This window comes from Dromiciops gliroides, chromosome 1 (genome assembly GCF_019393635.1).
Source record: "Dromiciops gliroides isolate mDroGli1 chromosome 1, mDroGli1.pri, whole genome shotgun sequence".
Taxonomy (NCBI): domain Eukaryota; kingdom Metazoa; phylum Chordata; class Mammalia; order Microbiotheria; family Microbiotheriidae; genus Dromiciops; species Dromiciops gliroides.
The window spans coordinates 402,192,026-402,213,076 of NC_057861.1; the positions used below are offsets into that span (position 1 = coordinate 402,192,026).

Consider the following 21,051-nt stretch of genomic DNA (forward strand, 5'->3'; position numbering starts at 1 on the left):
TCTATTACTTAAAAATGAGAGATTTTATCAAATGCTTTGCCCCTAATATCTGGGAACACAGTATTTACAGCATTCTTCTTATCCACTAATTCAGTAATTCTGTAAAAAGAAATATGCTTAGTCTAGCATGACCTGTTCTTAATGAAGCCATAATGATTCTTTGTGATCACAAATTTCCTTTTTGCATGTTTTCTTAACCCATTCTTTTTAACAATCCATTTGTTGTATAATTTTGGGAGGAATTGAAGTCTCAAGCTGGCTGACCCATAGCTTGCAAACTCCTTTCTTTCCTCCATCTCTTTTTTTTTTAAAGAAAAAAATTAGCATAGTTTTGGGTTACCTCCTCCATTCTCAATAATTTTTTAAAGGTCAATGACAGCAGTTCAACTATCACATCTATCATTATTTTTAGTACTTTTAGAGGTAGTTCAATTCAATCTGAAGATGTGATCTCATCAAGATCAGCTGTGTGCTTCTTTTACTATCCCTTTACTTATCTTGAGTATCAACTCCCTAGTAGTTATTTTAAATTTTTTCCTCCCCTGACTCCCCCTTATCCCTTAGTCTAAAGATAATTTTTCTTAGTAGAGAAGACAGAAGCAAAGCAAGAGGTGGGAGTTATATTTAGGAATCCTTGCCATCTCTAACACATTCTGACTTCAGCACACAGAGGCTAATTTTATATTACTTTGCCACACTGATGGATTGATGTTCATTCACCCATTGTTGCTACCATAGTCTATATGTAGCTTTAAAGATGAATTTGTTGGGGGGGTGGCTAGGTTGCGCAGTGGATAAAGCACCGGCCCTGGATTCAGGAGTACCTGAGTTCAAATCCGGCCTCAGACACTTAACACTTACTAGCTGTGTGACCCTGGGCAAGTCACTTAACCCCCATTGCCCTGCCCCCCCCAATGAATTGTTAGTGAGTTCCCTATGTATCCACATCATTTCCTGTGGTATTTAATCATAACTATGGCCATGTTGCCAACATATTTCTATGGTTTGGAAACTCTTGGCCAAGAAAGTGCAGGCTTTGTACTCTATTTGTCTGGAAGGATATAATGGTTGGGATTGGAATCAATAACTCTGGAAATAAGTCTCAATTCATGGAAACCAAAATGGTAGATGGGAAAGTAGCAGGGAATATGTCAAACACCAAAATGCAGATACCTGTATTATTGGAGCAACATCTCTTTCAATCAGGGTTGACTAATGTTTTTTTTTTTCCCTTAAAAGGTATTGAAACTATCCTCAAGACTTAAGGCATGAACCTTGGGATGATTAAGGCTTGAACCAATGATGTAGCTCCCTGGTCACCCTATGCAAGCATTCATATAATTATCTGGGGGAAGAGTTTCACAGTGTAGATAGGGAGAGGAAGAGGATTAATTATATATGGTCCATGTGAATCATATATGTATACATTAAAGTATAAATAATGCTGTATTATGTTTGGAGCCTTGTGAATCCAAGTACTTATAAGGTGAGCTAATGACTACCCCTTTAGGGATAGTACTTAGTGACTTATATTTGGGTTGGGACAACAAATCAGAGAAGTGGGAAGTCTTCAAAGTACACTGGGTTCTTCAAGTCAGGAGCTAACCTCTGTGTAATTTAAGATTCTAAATGTGGATTCTAATCTGTTCCCCCAGTTTTGGGGGAAACTGACTAAAATCACTGATAAATGAGTTTAGGTTTTTAAGGGTTTATTGGAAAATAGAAAGAAAAAGATTGAGAACAGAATTCCAACAGCCTGGCATTCCTATCTTTCCTCAAATTTCCTGTGAAGTCCTCTGCCACCGCCACCACCAAGTCAGGAACCCAAAAAGCCCAAGCGTTCTCCACGCAGGCTCCCTTTCCTCCTTCCTGTCTCCTCCCAGAAAATAGGAGGTTCCTCAAGTTGATTGGCTGGTAGCCTTGATAGACAGCACCCATGAGCGAACGTCATTTCCTGACGCCAAGGAAAAGCCACAATGTCTCTGAGGCATTTTCCTCATGGTGGAGCTTTCCCACAGCAAGTCTCCAGTAGGTGGCATCATTCCAATCATTACACCTCTAAAATAAAATTACATAATATTTACAGTGTATGTATATATACAATAAGCATACAAATATACATATATGTTTACATACCCACATATAGTTACTGGGTGATAGTCTTCTGGAAAAACTCCCACATCTAGTTTTAGAGACCAAGATGAAAACTCTGGGCTGATTACATTTTTCCTTTAATCTACACCATGCCGTCATATAAAGGAAAAAGTATTCATCTGGAAAAAGTAAAAAGCTCTTTTGTAAATTGCTCAAGTACTCCAGAGTAATAGAAATGTAATAATATTTAGAAAGGAAAGCAAGTCAAAAGGAGTGACACTTTGCAAATGTGGGTGCAACCAATCTTGTCTAAGCCCAACAGAATTTTTTCCGTCTTACGTTTTTATTATAAATGCTTTTATCACTCATATTGAGACCAATTTCTGAAGAAACTGAATGGTAGATACTACAATTTGAATCTTATCCTTTTTCTTCTTGCTAATTGTCATAATAAGACCGTACAAGATTATTTAGTTTAATCTCCTCATTTTACATGTAGCATCCCCTCTGGGCCACCATTCCAACTCTGCCCACAGTTTTGCAGATTGAGTTATCAACTGGTATTCTGTGTTCTAGTTCTAAATAACTTTTTGGGTTTGTTCTCCTAAAAATACAGTTAATGGAGTCCCATGAGTGAGCCTAACTTCAGTAGTCAGCCAGTTGATAAAATTCACTCAATATGGCATAGTAAGAATAATAGCTACGAAATATCATCTTACTCCCCATAGAACTGCATACGGTATCTGTGGGAAGAGTAGGCAGAAATTTAGATTATGCTGCTTGTGAGGCACACATGTTGAGAACCCATGTGGCTAAAGCAACTCATGCCCCTTGTGCATTACAGCCCAGATGTTTTCTTATGTCCTCATGATACTTCCCCTGGCATAATATCTGTTAGGCATATAGAACTATTGGAATTTAGCATTGTCGATCCCAGTAGGAAGCATTTATTTATTTATTTATTCATTCATTCATTCATTCCTCCCTCTCCCCCAACAATCAGGCAACAAAAAAGAATATCCAGTCCCTAATAATTTTCTCATTGATGATGCTAAAAAATGTGTCTCATTCTTTACTTTGAGTTTGTTTCCTTCAGGAAGTGAATAGTATGTTTCATCTTTGGTCCTAAAGAATCGTGATTCGTTGTTTTCTAGATCAGAGTCCTAAAGCTTTTCAAAGTAGTTTTACTTTACAAAGTTGTTTTTATTTTATAAATTATTCTTCTATTTTTATTCACTGCACTCTGCATCTGTTCAAATAGGTCTTCTCAGTTTTCTCTAAAACTGTTCATCTCTTACCTAGATTATTACAAGGGCTTCCTAACTGATCTCCCTGCCTTAAGACTGACTACCTCCACTTAAGTACGATCTCTACATTGCTATTAAAATGATTTTCTTTGAATGTAGATTTGACAATTCCATTTCCCTACTCAATAAACTCCATGGCTCCCTATTGCCTCTAGAATTATCTATAAATGTCTCTGTTTATCGTTTAAAGCTTTTTATAACCTTGTTCAGCCTATCTTTCTTGTTTTGTACATATTTGCCTCTCTTATGCTTCAGTCCAGCCAGTCTGGCCTTTGTTCCTCACATAGGACACTCCATATATTCTCTCCATGCTTGGAATGCACCTCACCTCCACTTTATAGAATCCTTCTCTTCCTTCTAAATGCAGTTTAATCACCATCTTTTACTCCAGGCCTTTTCTGATCATCATAACTACAAGTGTGCTCTTTCTCTTTGTATTTATGTATAGTTTTTCTTTTTACACACATACACACACACATACACACACGTGTGCATGCATATATATTCTGTATGCACTCATATATGTCTTTGTTTTCTAACCTGTTGGGATATAAGTTGCTAGTGAGTATGAATTCTTTCTTTCATTGTATTTATATATCCAATGTCTAGCACAGTGTTTGGCATGTAGAAGGCATTTGATAAATATTTGTTGATTGATTGATTATAAGGTGTCTCAGTCTGGTTACCAGATTTTTCCTGGGGAAAAAATTGTGTTTTGCACAGAAATAGGAGATATTTTGGAAGAAAAGAGTCTAGGAATTTGCATGCCTAGTAAGCATTTGGAAATATGGAAGTCATAAACACTTTTTAAGTTTGGATCTAATACTGCATTGGTATCCAAAAGTTTTTTTATTATTACACATCCTTATCAGTAAAAACATTTGAGCATGAAATTCAGTATATGTGTATTTATCTATAAACTATATAATTACTATTGTATTATATACCTAATAAAACACAAAAATTTAAAAGATGATAAAGATGAAAAAGCAATATTTAAAATTTATTTTATTTCTATATTTCCCCCATATCCCTCTCTCCCATCCCAGAGAGCCATACTATACAATAAATATATTTTTTTTAAACCAAGAGAAAGAAGGGGGAAAGTGAGCCACCCTAAATAATACATTGAAAAATCCAAAACTCTATCCAATCCTCCAAATCCATGAACCTCTCACCTCTGCAAAGAAATGTGGGGATGTTACTTCTGACATCGATCTCTTCTTTGGAGCCCAGGCTTATTCTTTGTAATTTTGATATATTGATTTTTGATTGTTTCGTGGTGGTGGTTATTCTTTCCATTTAAATTGTTGTCATCATTGTGTATATAACAATATACTCTGCTTACTTCACTCTGAATCAGTTTGCGAAAGCCTTTCCATGCTTGTCCATATACATCACATTCTTCAATTTTTGTAATGCAGTAATATTCCATTACTTTCATATATCACAATTTTTTAGCCATTCTATGAACTCTTTGGGGTATATACTTAGTAGTAGAATCTCTGGGGCAAAACGTATGGACATTTTATTTGCAGGCTTCCAAATTACTTTCCAAAATATTTCTACTCTTCCATAGCTACCCCAATAATACATTAGTGTGCCTGTCTTCTTACAACTTTCCCAATACTGACTATCACTATATTTTGTCATTTTAGCCAATTTGTTGGATGTGAGGTGGAACCTTACTGGTATTTTCATATACATATTCATATCCTCTTCTTCTCATTATTGCTCATTTCACTTAATTTATCAGTCTAGTACTTATGCTTCAATACTTAAGACCCTATAATGTCATTCATCTGTGTATTCCCTATACTAACTAAAATCACAGCCTCTCTGTAAGTTAGCAGTTGTTATGAGTTACTGTGGCACCATAACTCATCACCATGTGGTCTATTTGCTGATGATCCTTTTTGAGTCGAGCCAGGTTGGTCCAATACCAAATATCCCATCCATCCTATGGTTCATCCTTAAAGCCTGTTTAGCTCAATAGAACATGGCAGGGCTTGTGCTCTATGGGTATAGCTTTGGAGAACACAGGATTAGCTTCTTGCCATAATGAACCATGGGAGTATGAATTTGGATTTGGACAATTTAAAATTTTTTTAATTTTGGCTATGTGATATGCTATTTTTATCTGAACATGGAAGGATGATGATTGATCCCCTTCTTGGAATGTATCCCCATACATCTGTCAGTATATGGACACTTGTGCCCATTTGTGCATGTAACAATAGAGGGTTTTTTTTTTTTGTAAAATAGTATTTTATTTTTTTCCCAGATACATGTAAAGATAGTTTTCAACATGGATTTTGAGTTCCAAATCTTTTTTCCTCCCTCACTTCCCTCCCCACTCCCAAAGCCAGCACACAATCTGATAGAAGTTGTACATTACAATCATGTTAAACATATTTCCACATTAGTCATGTTGTGAGAGAAGAATCAGAACAAAAGGAAAAAACCACAAGAAAGAAGAAACAAATCAACAAAAAAGTGAAACTAGTGTGCTCAATCTGCATTCAGACTCCATAGTTCTTTTTCTGGATCTGGAGAGCATTTTCCATCATGAGTCTTTTGGCATTGTTTTGGATCACACAATAGAGATTCTTAGGCTACTTCAGTCCTCCCTTCTCACTGACATTTAGGGAAGGACTAGAAAAAGTGAAAAAGGGGTCTGCAGTTGATATAAGAGGCACTAATTTCCTGCTCCGGGGTTCAAAGTTAGAGAGAGAACAAAATTAGAAGCATCTAGTTGGTGGAAAGTACAGTGCGGGACTCGGAAGCAGGAAGAACTGAATTTGATTCCCACTTCAGACACTACTGTGTGACCCTGGGCAAGTCATTTTACCTCAGTTTCTTCATCTGTAAAATGAAAATAATAATAGTATCTACTTTGTAGTTGTTGTGAGGATTAAAGCCCTTTGTAAATTTTAAAAAACTATATAAATATTTCTCCTCCTCTTCCCCCTTCTCTGCCATCATCATCATCATCATCATCATCATCGCCGTCGTCGTTGTTGTCATCATCATCATCTCCTCCTCCTTTTCTTCCTTTTCCTTCTCTTCCTCCTCTTCCTTCTCTTATTTCCCTCTTTCTTCTCATCATTGTCATCCTCTTTTCCTTTCTTTTCCTCCTCCTTATCCTCCCCCTCTTCTTCTTTAGTTTTCTCTTTTGGTTGTCAAGCAAAACAAAATACTAGCCTTGAGGTGACTTGGCCCAAGGGATATAGCACTAGACTTGAAACCAGGAAGCCCTGAGTACAAGTCCTGTCTCAGATATAATTAGTGACCCTGAGCAAGTTACTTAACCCCTTTCAGTCTTAGCCTCCTCATGTAAAAATGGGAATAATAGATCACAGGCTTGTTATGAAGATAAATTAGGTAGTACAGGTAAATAAACTGCTTTGTAAACCTTAAGTGCTCACTGCTATATAATAAAAAGCTGATAATAATAATAGCTATTATTTCTAAAATCTAAGGAAATTTGGTCTGACACAGTTTCTTAATTAAGAATCCATTGTGACTGGTAGTGATTGCTTCTTTCCTTTCTGAAGGCTCATAAGCTTTTCTTTTATTGTGTTCCAGAATATGGCTAGGAATAAACATCAAATTTCTCATATAGTTTGAAGAATCCACCTTCTACCCTCTTTGGGAAACCAGGACATTTGTCTGTTTCCTGCTCTCAATCTCAATGGTTCTTCCCAAATCATGAGTAGTGCTGCTCAGCAGTTACCCAAGCAAATTCTTTAATAACCTTGGGGAATAGTAAATTGGGGTCTCCCAATTTACACTTGACTATAGCAGCTCGGTGCTCTCTTATTATCTTAACCCCCTCTTCTCCCCTAAAGCCCATAAGCAAAATATGAATGGAATGGCTCTGCTTTTTCTTTGTCATCTTAAACCTCTTTCACTCCAAACAGAAATCTTATCCCTTCTTGGATCTTCCTCGCAACTACAACATAGCCAACAAAGCATTTTTCTTGTCCTTAGTATTCATTACTATCCTTAGCCCTAATCCTCCAGCATTCCTGACATTTTTATAGGTCTGTGCCATCTTTTGTTATTAATCCTCATTTTGTTGTTCTTTCTTCTATTTTTGTATCTTGGTTCCTGAATTTTCATTATCCATTGGATTTGATACATCTTCACAGCCCCATCAAGGTTTGACTCTTCCTGACCCCATTTGACTGCCATTTTCTTGGCAGAGGTACTGGAGTGGTTGGCCATTTTCTTTGCCAGCTCATTTTACAAATGAGGAAACTGAGGCAAACAGTATTAAGTGACATGCTCAGGGCCACAGGGCTAGTAAGTGTTTGAGGCTGGATTTGAGCTCAGGAAGACTCATATTCCTAACTCTAGGCCCAGTACTCTATCCATTGTACCACGTAGCTGCCAGTATCAGGAGTGTACTATCTACCTTATTTAGGTTCCTGTAAGCTTCATTCTAAGATTATTGCAGTCTCCTCTCCAGTCTTGTTGCCTTCAGTATCTTTTCTTTTCCTCTGCTAGTAAAAACTTGTAGGTTTAATCTTCATAGCCCTACCCCAGTCTGCCTTTCCAGATTTAACTTCCATTGCTTCCTTCCCTATGTGAATGTTCTACTCTAGCCAAACTAGTTTACTCTTGCTTTTCTTGCCTTCCAGTAAAAACATATGAAGTTCTCCACCCTTACGCTTATTCCCATATACATATCTAAATCCTACACAGCTTTCAAGACCCAACCCTGAACCCACACATTCCTTGAAACCTTCCCTTATTTCCCCAGACAGATGGAATTTCTCATTTTTCTTACCTCCTGTGACATTTAGTGACACTTTATTCGTACCACTTATATTTTACCTAAGTGTATTTTGCCTTGTCTTTTAGCCATTTATGTATATCCCCTCTTAAATTATATTATTGTGGAGGACAGAAGGTATTTTATACTTGTTGCTCACTCTAGTGAGTCTTGCATATAGGACTTGCTCCGTAAATACAGTGATATCTCAATTGATGTGTCATTTAGATATAAAATTGGCCAGCAATTTGTACCCAGTAGAAAGTAATCAAATTACTTCATTACTACACTGAAGAAGCTGGGACTCTTGAGCTGTGAGGGCCACAACTCTAAGGATGGGTGAGAATTCCGTGGTAAAAACTATACCTTTCTTCCTGCTTAAAGGCTGCCTAAAGGCAACAAATGCAAACTAGCTGGTATTTTCTGCTGGCTCATTACATTACTAATTATAGAAATAGTTTTACACAAAGAAGGGAAAAAAGAAAGAGACTAGTGATATTTCACAATGGAATGGCTCAGTTGCCGGGGTCTGCTGTTCCTGAATGACTTTCCTTGTGTGCCTATGTCAGAGGTTGTAGGACCCTGGCAGTCAAGAGATTGTGGGACCTTTGTGTAATGAATTCTGCTATGTGTGTGCATGCATGCACTCTGAGCTTCTTGATTTGTGAGGACTTGACGACCTAGGCAGAAGGAGAGGAAGAGAAACTCCTGTCTTGGTTCACAATGCTGTGCACTAGGTAAGAGGGAATAGGGTGGGATCACAGGCTAATATGCCATCCCCAAGAAGCAGAAGTGTCCCAGCTGGAAGGGCTTAGATATCATAGGATGCTTGGCCGTTAGGAGAAAGGAAGTCATCTCTATGATGCCTTTTAAGTGTTTTTCAGCGCAAACTGTTGGCCAAATAGTTATGCATTTTTTTTAACCAGACTTTGTATATGGTGATCATTGATTGGTGCATAATCAGATATTTTACTTCATTCTGAGGCATTAGGCAGAAACTTAGAAGATGTGGGACTCTGCTAGAGCATCTAGCAGCTTTTGTACTCATAAAAATAGCTATTGACCCATATAAGTCAGGGAGGGAAGTATTGGTCTCAGTGCAAAGAGATTTTGTTCATCTTTATTTTAAATAGTAGTTGTGTTCTCATATTGTGAGACCCCCTCCCCCTTTTATAGTATTCTGTCTCTATCCCTATGTGTCTTCTATATTATCTTTAATTTCTCTTCCTATGATAATACTCATTGACTTAAGCGATCCTTTCATAATGCTGTTTTGATCATGTTACTTTACTCTGAAGAACCTACATGGCTTCCCAGTCCCTACCTAGCACACTAAGTCCTGTGCATGGTTTTCAAGGTCTTACTTTAATTAGGAGAAATCATTTTCAACTGTTTCACATTATATGGTTTCTACTCTAGTGTTCTCTCCGGTTGTCTATACTTTAAAACATTTTTGTTATTGGGAATAACTATCAGCAAACATTCTAGTATGCAAGAACAAAAAAGAGGAATGCATATCATTTATTTGTACCTCCTGTCTTTTTTTTTTTAAAGAATCTATTTGCACTTAACTAGATGATAATAATACTTCCCTGTTTGTGTCCTTCTTTGAAACCCTTTTTATTTTCTTTGGCTCACACTCGTTTTTAGTTCTTATTTACATTTCTTGGCTCTTTCTCATGTTGTTTTCCACAATAAGAATGCCTTCGCTCCATCACTTCACTTATCCAACTGCTCACCATCTTTCAGGACCTTTGGGCACATTAAAAAACACATTATTTATTAAAAATGCATTCATTTGGGGGCAGCTGGATGGCGCAGTGGTAAAGCACCGGCCCCTGGATTCAGGAGTACCTGAGTTCAAATCCGGCCTCAGACACTTGACACTTACTAGCTGTGTGACCCTGGGCAAGTCACTTAACCCTCATTGCCCTGCAAAAAAACAAAAAACAAAACAAAAAAAACAAAAAAAAAATGCATTCATTCAATTCAGCAAATATTTATTAAGTCCCCACTTTGTGTGAGGTCCTCTGGTAGGTATATTGTAATTTGTTCCTATATTTTGGAAGTGCTCTTTAAGCCATCATCCTATTCCTTATTATGAAATTACATTGGCATTCAGTAACTGGAAAGCCCACATGGGCATGCTTTTTCCAGTGAACTCATCAGTTCATTGGTATCCTAAAGAATGTTTTCTCCTTTCAAAAAGCCAAACAAAGCAAACACCTGGTTCTCTTCAGAGAACTTAGTTATAAGTCTTCATTAAAATTTAATTCATGTTGACTCAGTAAAATCAAATATGTTGTAGGTTTTAAAGGGCAGGAGGAGGGAGCCATCCTTTGAAGATCATTATTATTTTATGATTTCTTTTGTCTTAAGCAAAAAATACCACATTCATATACATCCATCTAATCCCCTCCTTAAGAAGCCCTCATGTTTAAATTTTGGTAAGAGTTGGTAGGCTATACCAGTGTCTTTTTTCTAGATGAGAAACATAATCAAAGGATTATGCAAAGTCAAGAACTGCTGAGACCTTCCAGGTGGGAAATAGAAAGGATTTTAAGTTATTACTTCTTACTTCTCCATAATAACCTCTCTGTAGACCAGGCACTATTTCTAGAGGAGCACACCTTTTGTAACATTACCTTCTTCAACAGCTGAACCTGAGTTTCAGTTACAGAGATGAAAATTCAGTCACTATATTGTTTTTAATCTATGACTACTTACTTAAAAGTAAGATGCTGTTTTCGTTATTTTTTGTTGGTATAGAGTACCCCTCTCAAAGTCACTTGCTCTCTATGCTGAGGGGGGGGAAAGTGTCATTCCCTTTTTATATGGAACAGCTAGGCAAGATGCCATTAGGATGGAATGGAAAACTACACACATTCTTTAACTTTTTAATATAAAAACACTTTAAAAGCACCTACTGTGTGCAGAACATTATGTTAGATGCTCTGTGAAAGACTATGATTTGATACCACCTTCACTATAAAACCTTACTGACCTCTATGTAAAAATGTGGTCATCCTCTAAACTTTGCTCAAACTTGTTCCTCACTCCCATCCACTTTGCCCCTACCCCCATTATTGCATTTATCTCATTTTACCTTGTATCATCATTATTTTGCTCTTCTCCTCCTTCTCCTAAGAAGGTTTGTGGACATTGAGAACAGAGTTAATGTTTTCTTTCCACATAACTTACCATAGTGCTTTGAACTTAACAAACAATATAATTCTGCTGAATGGAGTTGTTGAGATACATGACAAGGTTCCTGACCTCACAAGTCTTACAGTCTATTTGATAGATAAGACATATTCACCACCACCACCACCACCACCACCACCACTACTTTTTCTTCTTCATTCATTGCCTTTTTTATTTGTTTCTGAACTATTTCTGACTGAAGCTGTTATTTTAAAAAGCTAAGTTGGAAGATCTCAAGTTTCCAGGTTTGTGATTTTTTTTTTTTTTTGGTGAAAGTCAAACATTTAAAGAGGAGTTCCTGGATCTTGGAAGTATGACTGCTAAATATAGAAGGAACCTATTTTAAAATTTGAAAACAAAGGATTCACTGATACAAATATATGAGACTTACTGAATACATACATATACAGATATATGTATATATCATAGGAGAATCTTAAAATGTTATTTTTTTTCCTTGGAAAGTTGGAACTAGAGTTCTTTATACATCCATATTGTTCAGAACAGAAAAGCTTCTTGTAATTGGGACAATTTCATCATTTTGACCTCTGACCCTGACTTTTAGCCTCATTCCCACTTTCATCCCATCAGAATCTTTCTAAATCATCTTAATGATTTCAAAGTTGTGCTTTGTTAATGGAAGTGAGGGGACCAAGAAAATTTAGTGTGATTTGGAAATACTTTTGTTGGAGATGTTTTCATTGTACATAAGGGTGAACTGTCTGGGTTATTATGTCTATTTCATTCTGACAGTTTCCATATCCCCCATCTTTCCATCTGCCTTAGGGATAAACTCTCTTTCTTTGGTATCAACTACTCCCTAGATAATGTCATCTACTTCTATATCAGACACATCATGTTGAAATGTATGACTTCCAGGAATAAAAAAAGAAGGTTTGGGGATGATTTTGAACTATATTCACTGTTTTGCAATTAGACTTCAAGGTTAACTTACAGGTTGAAGATTTATATCAAGAGTTTCTTTAAGGATGGAAGGTATAGCCAAAGCAATAGATGTCTTTTCAACAAGACAAATGACCTTTTGAAGAAATAGTTTCCACAAATTCATCAAGGAAATGATTTGAATCTGATCATGTGCAACATAATCAATGAGCTTATCAAATTTTAAATAATTCCCTCCAAATAAATTGCTCCTTAATTACCAAGTCAAAGTAAGCTTTAAAATTTCTTTAGAAATATTTTTAAAGGGTACATTGAACATCCCCATTGCTTTTTCACAGCACTTTCCAGTGTTCTCTTTTTAAAAAATATAAAAATGATCTATGGTTTGAATATTCTTTAAAGTTTTCTATTATGTCTCCTAGATTGAACATACTTGATGATTTGTAATGTGTCCATAGATTTTCAGGTTATGATATCATCAGCCTTTTGAAGCTAAGCAAAACTGATCAGCTCCTCTGCTGGGAAATACAGCTGATGTGAGAAACAGTTTGGGGGTGATTCAGCAGGTTGTACTGTTCTTTTAGGAGATATTGAACTCATGCTGCAGTATGACTCATGTTATTCATGTTAAGAGAATTCTGACTAGGAAGAAATCTTTTGCATTTGTCTAAAAAGTCTTTCTGCTGTTACTTTATTAGTTTGACAAAGAAATGTTGTATAATTTATCTTAACCTTCCTTTTCCCTTTGGATTTCCATATCTGCAAACCCTGTTCTTTGATTACTCCACTCCAACCGCCAAATCTGATGTATGTCACTTCCTGTCATAGCAAGCAGTTTAGCACTTTATTGTCAAAAGTTTACTTTTTTCAATTAGTAATTATTGTTGTTTGACTTCTTTGACTTCTGAGGCACTTAATACTATTTTTTAAAAAAAAATTCTATTTTGTTTTGAAAGGGGCTGATAACATTAGGAAATACTGGAGTCGCTACTACCAAGGATCTCAAGGGGTAATATTTGTATTAGACAGTGCCTCATCGGAAGAGGAACTAGAAACCTCTAGAAAAGAACTGCATTCAGCTCTTCAGCACCCACAGTTATGTACTTTGCATTTTTAATTTTGGCCAATCATCAAGACAAGCCAGCTGCTCGATCAGTACAAGAGGTATGTCTTTCGTACTAGGGTTGGCGCTGGGTGTGTTCATTTTCTTTGTTCTACTGAATTGGAATATTGAAAGATGTATGTGATTATGCATATATTTTAAAATTATATTTATGCCCTTACTCTTATTAGCAGAAACCTATAGTGATTAGATGTGAGTTTATTCCTTCTGCTTTTTTTAAAATATCTGTTTCAACAAGCAAAAAATTGTTTAGCATCTTAGTGAGACCAAAAAAAAAGTGTCAGGTTGAACTTTTTTGTTTTGTCTTTTGAAGGGGTATAGATCAATTTGTCTAAAAATATTATTTTTACATACAAGCTTTTATAATACATGCTCATAGCTATTTAGGGTATGCACGAAACCTATCACGGTGCTGCCTCATCTTTCATCTAATACCATGCTCCTTTCCTTCTTCAATACTCATTATTGAAATGGCAGGAAACATTCTTTCCAGACTAAATATATTTTTTTTCTTGGCTTGGCAATTCCATCCCAACCAATGAAACTTGAAATGGTCTATTATCTTCCTCGTTTGTTTTTCTTAGATTAATATATCTATGCTATCTGTAAATAAGGCCAATTTTTGGTAGACTATGATAGTGTTTTATTCAATATATTTTTGATTGGGTGGTTTGAAATAATGTGACATTAGCTGTGGTAAGAGTCTAGTGAAATCCTAACTTTTGTTGTGTTCTAGTGTGCCTGTTAACTTTTATATTTCCTTTTTTATTTTGAAATTTGTATTTTCTCAAGTGATTTTGGAAGGAAATAATTAAATGAGAATGACATTGTAGTCCATAATCTGAAAATGGAGCAAAAAGTCAAGAACATTGTAAGTTTTAATTCAGTCAGTTCTATGGTGTAAAGTATATTCTATGAAAACTGGACATAGAGTCTTAACTGCAAAACAAGAATAACACTATTTTCATGCTATGTCAGTTGTGCTTGATTTGGATGATGTACTTTGAAGTTGAAAAGTGCTAATAAGCACTGGGGGCAGTATCATATTTATAATGCCCTAATTTTGGAAGAATATTAGTGAATGCATATATGGAAGAGCCCCATGCACTAAGATACTTGGATAATATGTTTCCTCATCAGGTAGAAAACCATTTTTTAAATATATTGGTTTAATTTACAAATATCAAAGGTTCTTCATCATTATAGGTGTCGTTAATATTATTCAGAGAAGTGAGATTGTGAGAATCATCTGAATTTTAATTCCTGATGTGATTCAACCCTTCTTTGTGGCCTTAGATGATTCATCCACTTCTTAGCATTTGTTTTTCAGCATATAGAACGGATGCAGTGGTCTTTAATTTGGTATAGCTGTGTTGTTGACTTTGTTAATGCCTATAGAAAACTCATTAGTTGAAAAATGCATTTATTTTGGTGTTCATTTTGCTGATTGTTCTGCTTAAGAACATATTTTTCTTTAAACCCTGTCTCAACCTCTTTTTCCTGAGAACTGTTCTCTTAGGAGTTGTCTGTAATTACATAGCCCAAAGGAAATGTTTTTATTAAATACTATGCATTTTTAAAGGAAAATGGTCATTAGAAATTGTAAGACTTTTGTATGTAGGAAAAATAGATTTTGATTATCCATAAATTATACATTTTTCCTAATAAAGTGAGATTTCTGAACTAAATGTGTTATTTAAATCTCATACAAAACTCTCACTCAGATTCATTTTCAGAGACTCATTTCCTTTGTTCAATTAAATTGAACAAAGGAAACTTTAACAAATAAATTAATTATATATGTTGGCTAACTTCTCACCCAAAGGAAATTCTTATTCTCATCTTTTCCCATTGTTTCTTTCTTTGCAGAATGATGATAGTAAATTTCTCATTAAATAGTCAGAACTTTCCTTTGAAAATGGTGCATACATCTCCTATATAGGAGAAAATGTTTAGCTGTAATTTTCTTTCGACTTTTTTTTGCATCAGTCATGACAATTTAACTCAATTTTTGTCTGTGTATAATTTGCTAATTAGTATCACAAACCCCACATTTGACCTAAATTGAAGTCTTTGTTTTGACTTAGAATGGTTTAAGCATATATGGTTATATCAGCACTTGATTATTTAAAACATTTCATTATTGGGATATATGTAAATTCTATCATTTATCTTTCTACTTTTGGGGAAATGCCATAAAGTTCTTCTGCTTATCATTATGTCTGGCATAGAAACTACTCCCACAACTTACATTTATGTCTTTTCAGGGTGTGGTTATTAATTTGTCGGTGAAATTCACGTAGGAATATATCTTTAGAATTAAATCAAATCCTCATTTCCAGAACAACCATGAAGGAATGTCTTTCAAAGTATTAGCTGAGGACTAATTTCAAAGGCCGTTTTTACCATGTAGCAGTGACTTTAATTTAGAACAGGAATATTTTTTTAAAAAATCTCTTCATTACCTTTGATAGACAAAAAATGTTTTTACCTCAAAACTTATGTACATTAGAGTATGCACCTGTTAAGTGTGTACTATTTGGAAATTCCAATCTTCTTTGCAAAATACCATACTGAGAATTGCAGGGAAATGCTATTGAAGGTGTGTTCTGGGTTTTGTTCTTTTAGAACAATGGAAAAATACCTTCAGTTTACATAAGAATGATGAACAATTGTTTGATGCAGTTAAGGAGACAATGAGTCATAAAGGCTTATTGGTTCTTTCTGATTAAATTTTGTTACATTCTGTGCTCACTGCATAATGCAGACATTGCACAATTACTTATGCTGTCTTTGGAGTAAAAGGGTATACACCCCTTTAAAGAATTTACTGGCATTATTTAATGAGTATATCACTGATTTTGAGAAGACAGTGAAATCTGAGGGAAGAATTTGAGTTATTATGGAGGTATTCTCTGATTCCAAAGAGAATGAAAACTGCCAGGACTGTATGTATTTCAGTACTCTGAATGTTGCTAAGTAGAAAATGTTTGTGCAGAACACTAAAAAAGAAGGACAATAGTTAAAATGACTGTGTAACCCACAGTCAGAGGGCAACATGCCCAATTATTTTGTTCCCATTTCCAAGTGCAAGTGCAGTCTTGTAGAGGGCATATTTTCCCTTTATGTAATATACCTAGAAGACCAACTGGGTAAACCTTATCAGATTTTAAAATATATGTGTGTGTATATATAATATATATTTATATATGTGCATGTATATATTTATATGTGTTATATATACACACAGACACACACCCATTTTTATAATGCACAGTGGAGATCTAGGTTTTGAACAAGTTTTCTTATTTTGTTTGCTTTTAATAACAAAAGCACTAGAAAGAAGAACACCCTTTATAAACTGTCTGAAGGTCAAACACTCTCTGCAACAGATGTTTGTTGTATTCACTTTGGGGAGGTGTAGTTGCCCCAGTTTTCCAAAATTGACTTTTATCAAACATTTTTCATTTTAGATTACATGCCATCAAAGTCTTTGTCTATTTCTAGTGTGCTATCTTGGCTCATTAAGGAAAATCAGAAGTAATAGAATTGGAAAAACTAGGTAATGAGAAATTGTTACAGTGCATTGATGGGTTGTTTAGATAAAATTACAGTTCAATACAAATAATTCCTTTTACAACTCCCATTGGAGAGCATACTTCAGTTCTGAAGTTATTTAAGAGATTGGGGGAATTTTATGAAAAGTTGCTATAGTGGCCAATAAATGCAGCCCAGTTTTTTTTCTTAATTACTGATTATGATTATTTTACCCCTTATTTTTAAAAAAATTCTAAAATTTAAAAATTATTCATGATGACCTCTAATAAAAATGCATTTAAAAATATGTAAGAATGACTATTCTTATGTTTTCAGCCATTTTATATTATATTTTATAATATTTTATTTAAAATATTTTATAATATTTTCTTCTCCCAAATTTCATTTGTTTAATCTTTTCAGTACTGATACATCAAATCACTAAATTATTTGCATATAGGCAATTTGGTATTAATCCCAACATTAGCATAGAAGTTGCAAAGCCTTGATATTTAAGGCATAATGGATAAATAGATAAATTGGTAATCTAATTCATTTGTAGCAGCACAGAAAAACCCAGTTGCTAAATTAGGATGTCCTCATAAAACTAGAATTTAAGTTATGACCGTGCCATTCTTCAATTTTATTTCAATTAACAATTGATTTTCCTGTGGTTCTGTTATGAGAAGGAAATTTACTTATTTGCCATGCTAATACTTGGTGATGAATTTGAAAGGAATTTTATACAAATATGAAAAGGTACTTGTTGTTTATAACAATATAAACATTGCCAATTTTTTATTTATTTTTAATTTGGGATTTAATTTTTAGATTTTAAAAAATATATAGAACTTTTCTTAATCATTACATCCTGAGTAGCTTATCTAGTTCTGACTTTTTATATAATCATGAGACTGCTTTTGGGGGAGGGTGCTAATGTCTTTTCAAGGATATTTAACCATTACTTTTAATATATACACATTAGGGGTAGCTGGGTGGTGCAGTGGATAAAGCACCAGCCCTGGATTCAAGAGGACCTGAGTTCAAATCCGGCCTCAGACACTTGACACTTACTGTGTGACCTTGGGCAAATCACTTAACCCTCATTGCCCCGAAAAAACCACACACACACACACACACACACACACACACACACACACACTGTTTCTAATTTGTTGCTCCTCTCTTTTTTTTTAAGCTTCAGAGACAATGTTCTGATGTTGAGATATTGGGACATGGTATTTATCACTGAATAATAAAAGATTCATATATCCAGACTTTTAAAAGTAATTGTGTTATGTGATAATATAGTTGCTATGTGATAACTTGTATAAACAATTAAATCCAAATCTCACTGTCCCACACCCCCACAAAATTTTAGGTGACAGATCTCTAATAGAAAATACAAAGCTATATTTATTCTTTTTCACGTTTCATTCATTGAGATTATATCCTGTTAGGAAAAGGAAGAATACACTTTCTTGTAAAGTAACTTTATTTCTTGTAAAATAGTTGTAAAACTATTGTGAATCTCTCACATCATCCAAGTATCTTAAACTGCTGTTTGGCTGCTTTCTAGAATGCTGATTTGATCTCACAGAAAGTCCTGTACATACCTATGGTGTGAGCAGTTTGAAAATCCCCTTATGGGATATGCACTTATTTTTAAATGATATCAGAGTGATGTATATATATAGTACTATTTTTAGGACATTCAATAAAGATGTGTACTGTCTATCTACAATTCAGTATTAGGAAACAGTATTCTCATGTTTCATCTACAAAGTTTTTTTGTGGCATACTGAAATGTTATGGCACCTTGAGAGAGAAGCTATATCAAGAGTCATTGACTTGGTTGATGCCAAATTTTGTTTATTGATATAATTAACAACTTTTAGATCAGAGTGCTTAGCCAAAGTAATGTCACCTGACTCTTTTCTCTTTACATAACCTCTCTTGAGAAACTTCATCTTTTCACCTGGTTCAATTATACTAAGCCTGCCTCTTAGCTCTGACCTCTCCTTTTTTCTGTATTTCTTGCCTCCTACAAGACACCCATATATACAATACATATACAATGCATGTAATACCAATGTCTTGAACCTTCAATATTTGATCAACAAATGAAAAACCCATCCTATGCACAGGCTCTATTTTAGTCATTCTTTGTGGAATAAGACTAAGATGTGGTTCTTGCCCCTCAATGAATTTACATTCTATTTGGAGAAATAATAATGTACATCTTTATGATTATAGTATTGAAAATGAAAATGAAAATTAGCGACTAAGAGGAAAGCAACCCCTACTCAATAGTTCTCTGGAACTCAGCACTGATGTGTTAAAAGGTTATTTATTTTCATTCTCATGAGAATGGACACTTGCAAATATGTGCTACAGCCAGCAAGTGCAGAGAGTGAGGGCTTGCTGGCTCCATTTTAATCCCTAGTTCCTAAGGAGAAATGGACCCTCCCCTTGTTCATCACTGGCCCATTGCTTAAGGGTTACAATCGACAGGAGAAAGCTAGCTAACCGGAATGCAGTATTCTTAACCCTAATTTCCATAATTATTTTTTGGGTTCTCAGCCAGTGGGGGAGGTGACACAGGGACATTTCTTCAATATTTCCTTATATGGACACAGCCCAGAAGAGGACCTCATTGAGGCCAGCTCGGGGCTACTTGAACCATGTGATCTGTTTGCCAGAGGGGAGGGGAGGGGAGGGAAGGTGTACTGAGACCTTTGTCTCTGTAATTTGAATGGTGACAGTTATTTTCTTATTGAGAGGAGACCCTTATCCATTTCCTCACAGTGAACATATGCAGTTCAATCCCTTCAATTTAAATTTGGGGAAACTACCCTTAAGAAGCTAAAAGATTTGCCTAGGGTCATACCACTAGTAACAGTCAGGATTTAAGTAGAGGTACTCTGTGTTCAAGCTAGTGCTTCCCGTTCTTTGAATTCATTTGAAACCACTTGTGGTGCCATCATCTTGAGCCTCCTTTCTAGTTTTGCCCTCAATATCAGTAGCTAGTGGCATTTTATATCTCCTGAGTATCAGCAATACCGGCTATTTTTACCTTATTTTCCATTTAACCAGTTGATATCAATGACCAGGTAACATTGATTATTTCCTGAAGTTATAATGTTAACTTTTATGGAGAGATGTTTATGGGAAAAGATATAGTAAGAACCAAATTACAAAAAACTCCTCCCATCTTCCACCTTGCCTCCCCCCCCCCCCCTCCGCCACAGTCTCTGGACCAGGGCACACTGTCCCCTCCAGTGAGGGACCTCAGACATAAAGCAGTTGCTACAAAGCATCTGTTCCGCTTTGTACTTTTGCAGACGGGGCAGCAGTGATGGACAAATTTGCTGCCACGTTTATCAGACGCAGTGTTTCAGCTGCTAGTCTGATTAAAGAAATTACTCTTCAGGGTTACTGTAAATTATGACTGGTGACATGTTTCTACCAGCTCTTCTCAACTTCTGAAGCTTACAAGGTGGTTCTGTCCTCAGACCTCCTTCCCCCTAAGACACAGAAAGAATAGACACAAGGGCTAGGTGGCTCAGGTGAACAGAGTGCTGGACCTGGAGTCAGGAAGACCTGACTCAAATCCTGCCACAGATAACTGTCACTTAACATCTTCAGCCTCGATTTCCTTATCTTTAAAATGGGCATGATGATAGCATCCATCCCACAAGGTTTTTGTGAGGATCAAATGACATAATATACATAAAATGTTTTCACAAACCTTAAAATACTGTATAATTGCTAACTATTAATCTGACAGAGACAGAAACAACATAGGCACCATATTTTCTGGGCCAAATGGTACCTAGGTGTAAGAACCCAAGATCTCTCCTGAACTAAAAGCACATCTTGCTTCATTTACCACCAGGGAGAAACATTTACTTCATTAGTATGGTTTTTATGCACATTCATTTCAGACTCAGAAACCAATGAAAAGGTTTTTCTTCAACCTGCAGTAAGCAGGTTAGTTATTGTTGATGTTTGTCCTTCATTTTTAAAGAGGACCATGACACTGGGGTGATGTCATGACTTGCAGTAAATTGGATTTAGGTGAGGTCACCAGCCTCACTGTC

The 21,051-nt window shown here is 35.6% G+C and overlaps 1 protein-coding gene across 1 annotated transcript in view; it reads left to right on the top strand.

The window, feature by feature from the left end:
• The window catches only part of ARL15 (ADP ribosylation factor like GTPase 15), a 501,353-nt gene that overhangs the window by 228,958 nt on the left and 251,344 nt on the right, over positions 1-21,051 (top strand). The window contains 2 exon segments of the mRNA XM_043978562.1: positions 13,245-13,394; positions 13,397-13,452. Of these exon segments, the coding sequence (XP_043834497.1) occupies positions 13,245-13,394; positions 13,397-13,452 (206 nt within the window).